Genomic DNA, 4,170 nt, shown 5'->3' with positions numbered 1-4,170 from the left:
TTCCTTGCAGACCCGAGAAAGTCGAGCGAGAAGAGTCGCTGTGCGGGGTGAACTCGTAGGAGCCGAACCGGATCGAACTACCCAAGCTTGGCGACGATGATGGTGTCGACGAAGCTGCCGACGACATGGTTGGATCTGCCGATGATGGATCTTGTGCCAACAGGGTTCCCACAGACGGCGCCAATTGTCGAGGGTACTCCTCGGCAATGCCCTCTGTTAGGGGCTTAGGGTAGATGGAATCATGTAGGCTGATACGAGACATCGGTTATCAAACAAGCAGGGAAAGCGACTTACCCAGGTTCGGGGCCCTCGATGAGGTAAAACCCTTACGTCCTGCCTGTCTGATCTTGATTATGAAAATATCGGGTTACAATGGGGTGCCGAAGGTTTCGGCTATGATCTCGTCAAGAGGCTAAGTGCTATGAAACCCTAGCTCTAGACTTCTGGTGGCTAAAGTTGCTAAGATTGTGTATATCCCTCGGCAGCCCCTCTCCTGGCCCTTATATAGGAGGCCAGGTCTCGAGAGATCTGTCCGGGTACGACTAGGTTACAATGGACCCTAGTTCTATACTTTCCTTGTATCCTTCGCTTCTTCGTCTTGTTCTTCAAGGAATCTTCTTCGGCACCAACGTAGCGGCCCGCCTTGTCATCAGGTGTCTTCATGGGCCTCCAGTTGGGCCGTACAGGATAGGGCAATAATAGTTACCCGAAGGGTAATCCCCACGTCAGTAGGAATCAATATCATGATGCCCCCTTCTTCCCGGCCATTACCTCCTACTGTCGTCGCCCCATTGACCTCCGCGCCATCATCACTCATCCATTGAGTGTGTCCATGCATGAAACCATTAGTGAGCAGGTGCCCCTGCAATTTTCCTGAATAGGGGTCAAACCATTTCCCTAGTTTGCATTTTCACCACGGACACAATACCGAGGCTATTTTCATACATGTTGGCGATCGCGTGTTTCGGATATCTCATTACGACGCTTTCCCTCATCTTGATAACCATTATCGCCTGCACGACAAGATATATAATTGATTAGAACAATGCATCCGTCGGTAGTTTTCACGGAAAATTTCGGCATGACCTTCCTACACGGTAGGACATAGGAGCGCAAAAAATGTGCCGAAACATAAACTTAACGAATCAACATTTTGGCCGAACGTTGGCAACTTATTTTCAACGCCAACACACGAGCACAAACACAACATATATGCCACACATGAGCTTTGCTTCAAATTTACAATATACGATGATTTCATTCCTCAATTTGTTCATTAATCACCTATTTGGTTGATATGTTAGTCGACGAGATCGAGACGTCACGCGGCGACCACGACGTATGGATTCCGACTTTCTAGATCTAGATCTAGATCGAGATTGAGCGGTCAATGCGGGATAGATAGATCTAGATCTACATAGGGATGTGGGAGATGCATGTAGGAAGAGAAGATTTGCTCAAAAAAAATTATTTTCTTTGGTCAAATTGGCCAAATTTGGGGTAGAAAGGGGCAAAAACTAGCTGGGTTGGGAGAAGGCTCGGGTAGTGTGGGAGGATTGGAGTAGTGGTAGTGGGAGGAGTGGTTGTTGGCAGAAATAAGTGCCAAGGTTACTGCCGGCGCACAAGGATGTGGGTACGCCGAAAGTATTTAGCCGACCCGGCTATATTTGGTGCGGGCTAGGCCCAGAAAGTACTGCCGACGCACCAGGCCAGGGGCGCGCCGGCAATAGAGAATTACCACCGGCGTGCCCCTGAGCCGGTGCGTCGGCAGTACTTTCTGGGCCTGGCCCGGGTTGGGGGAGCCACGACCTCATGTTAGTGCCGGCGCAGTTTCTTGGCAGGTGCGCCGGCAGTAGGGCATCATCGCCGGCGCGGTGACATCTTGGTGCGCAGGCACCACTTGCCACCGGCGCGTGAGAATACTGGTGCGCCGGCAGTCTCTTCTCCATCTATATGCGTTTTCCTAGTAGTGGTGGCTTCCGAATGTAGTCCTCACCATCGGCGCAGCTGTTGGCAATCTCCATTAATTTGGCAATGGTTTTTGGCTTCTTGCGACCGAGTTCTTCGATATAAGATTCTCTTCGGATGCCAGCGTTGAAAGCATCTATTGCCGTGTCGACGGAGACATCTTCGACATCGTTCAAGAGTTTGGTGAAGCGCCCGATGTACGAGCGCATCGACTCCTTCGGCTTCTGGTGACATTGTTGTAACTCCTCGATTCTGACGGGTCTTTTGTACGTGGCTTGGAAGTTTTTGACGAAAGTGTCGACTAGATCTTCCCAGGATCTGATGGATCCTTGCGGCAGTCCTCTCAGCCACGCTCGTGCCGAATCCTTGAGGTACATCTATAAGCACTGCATTGTCGCTACTTCGTTCCCCTTGTGCAGGATTACACTTTGCAGGTAGTCATCTATCCATGATCTCGGCTCCTGCTGGCTGTCATACTTGGCGGTGTTAGTAGGTGTTGGCTTGAATCTCTTTGGTGGCATCGGCTCCCGAATCTTATGGCTCAGGCAGCCGACGCCGCGAAGTTCACCAACCGGCACATGCAGCGCGTCGGCGGCGAGCTTTGTCGATTTTGCTCTGCGTGATACCGTCGCGGGCATCTTTTGAGGATGAACGGTGTCGAGAACCACCGCCATGGTGTGAAGATTTATCCTTCCTGGGTGTAATATTATCGCCGATGATCCCAAGGCTTTCCAAGGTGACCCGATGAACCGGTGCCATCGGATCGTCTGGTGTTGGCTGGGTGTTGATCAAGTAGGCCGCAATGTGAGCAGTTGCTCCCTCGTATGTTTTGGGCCTGAGGATGCCTGCTGAATCCATTGTCATGAAGGAGTTGGAGAGATTCGACGTGATCTCTCTCGCGTCCGCCTCCGAGAGGCGCGGGATGCGTGGGCGATACCTGCCAGGGCCCTAGTTGCTTTTGGAGGCGCTCCCGGGGGAAGATAGTTTCCTTCGTCGTTCACTTGATAGATCGGCTGCCTGCCGGCGTCGATCGAGATCGGCTCGCTCCTTGGCCAGCCGAGAGCGGTTCTTCTTGAGGATAGCGTGGTAGGCATTGAGCGTGCCTGCCGATGCACCGACGGGGAGGCTGGTGTTGTTGACCACGGCGTTGCGAGCCGTGGCTCACTCTTCCTTGGAAACGGAGAAAGTTTTGTTGACGTTGCTGCCACTAGCTTCGCCATCTCACCGCCGCTCAATGTTGGCGCGGGGTGTGCTCACCTGTAGAGATTTCGGCTCCTGTTTCGGGATTGATCACGACGCGGACTTGATGGTGAGCCAATCGTTCCACGGTCAAGGGGATTGTGTCGTTGTGTTTGCCGATGTTTTCTTCGTCAGAGGAGTACTTGATACCACATACGAAAGGAGGAGCATCCGAGTTGAGTTCGTGCCTGGTATCGCAGTCGAGGCAGTAGTACGATGTCAGATCCGATAACTCGGAGTCATCAGACCCGACATACATGGTGGACATGGTGCGGCGTGATGGTGATGCCGATGGTGATATCGGAGCCGATATAATCGACATCGCTGATGCGGTGGTTGTTGAAGTAGCAGCCGATAAGTCAACCGCGATTGGCGATGAAGTGGTGGACGTGGCAGTTGATGAAGTCGCGACTGCTGTAAGGCCCGAAGTGATCGGGTCTGGAAGTCGTAGAACGCCTCCAGCGCTGATGTTGAGGTGGACGCTCCCGAACGTCATGTCAATACTGGCACGCAGGCCCGAGAAGGCTGAACGCGACGCGAAGGCGTGGTGGGTGAACTCAAAGGACCCGAAACAGATCGAGTCTCCAAGATCGGCGATGATGGAGCCGATGGCGATGACGATGTCGGCAAAGATGTAGCTGACATGATCGGAATAGCCGATGAGGTGCCTTGAACAAGCAGGTTTCCCCACAGACGGCGCCAATTGATGGGGGGATCCTCGGCAATTCCCACCATGAGGGGCTTAGGGTTGACGGAATCCTTCATGTTAGCACGAGACATCGGATACCAAACGTACAGAAGTCAAGATTTACCCAGGTTCGGGGCCCTCGAGAAGGTAAAACATCACTCCTGCTTGTATGATCTTGATTTATCGATGAAAAAGGTTACAATGGGGCAGCTGATAGACTGCGTTGTGGTGAACTCGCCGGAAGGCAGGGCTTCTAGGGTTTAGTGTATACGGGA

General features: G+C 52.5%; 1 protein-coding gene across 1 annotated transcript; it reads right to left on the bottom strand.

Moving 5' to 3' along the window:
• Positions 1-1,949: 1,949 nt before the first annotated feature.
• Positions 1,950-2,345, bottom strand: LOC139835845 (uncharacterized). The gene has a single exon (XM_071825720.1). It carries the CDS (start codon positions 2,343-2,345, stop codon positions 1,950-1,952), a length of 396 nt encoding a protein of 131 aa, XP_071681821.1.
• Positions 2,346-4,170: the final 1,825 nt, after the last annotated feature.

Source organism: Lolium perenne, chromosome 2 (genome assembly GCF_019359855.2).
Source record: "Lolium perenne isolate Kyuss_39 chromosome 2, Kyuss_2.0, whole genome shotgun sequence".
Classification (NCBI taxonomy): Eukaryota; Viridiplantae; Streptophyta; class Magnoliopsida; order Poales; family Poaceae; genus Lolium; species Lolium perenne.
This window is presented reverse-complemented; position numbering and strand designations above follow the sequence as displayed.

What these genes read in the sequence shown, in the direction of transcription:
- LOC139835845 (XM_071825720.1), bottom strand. Translation starts at nt 2,345, where the DNA reads ATGTACCTCAAGGATTCGGCACGAGCGTGGCTGAGAGGACTGCCGCAA.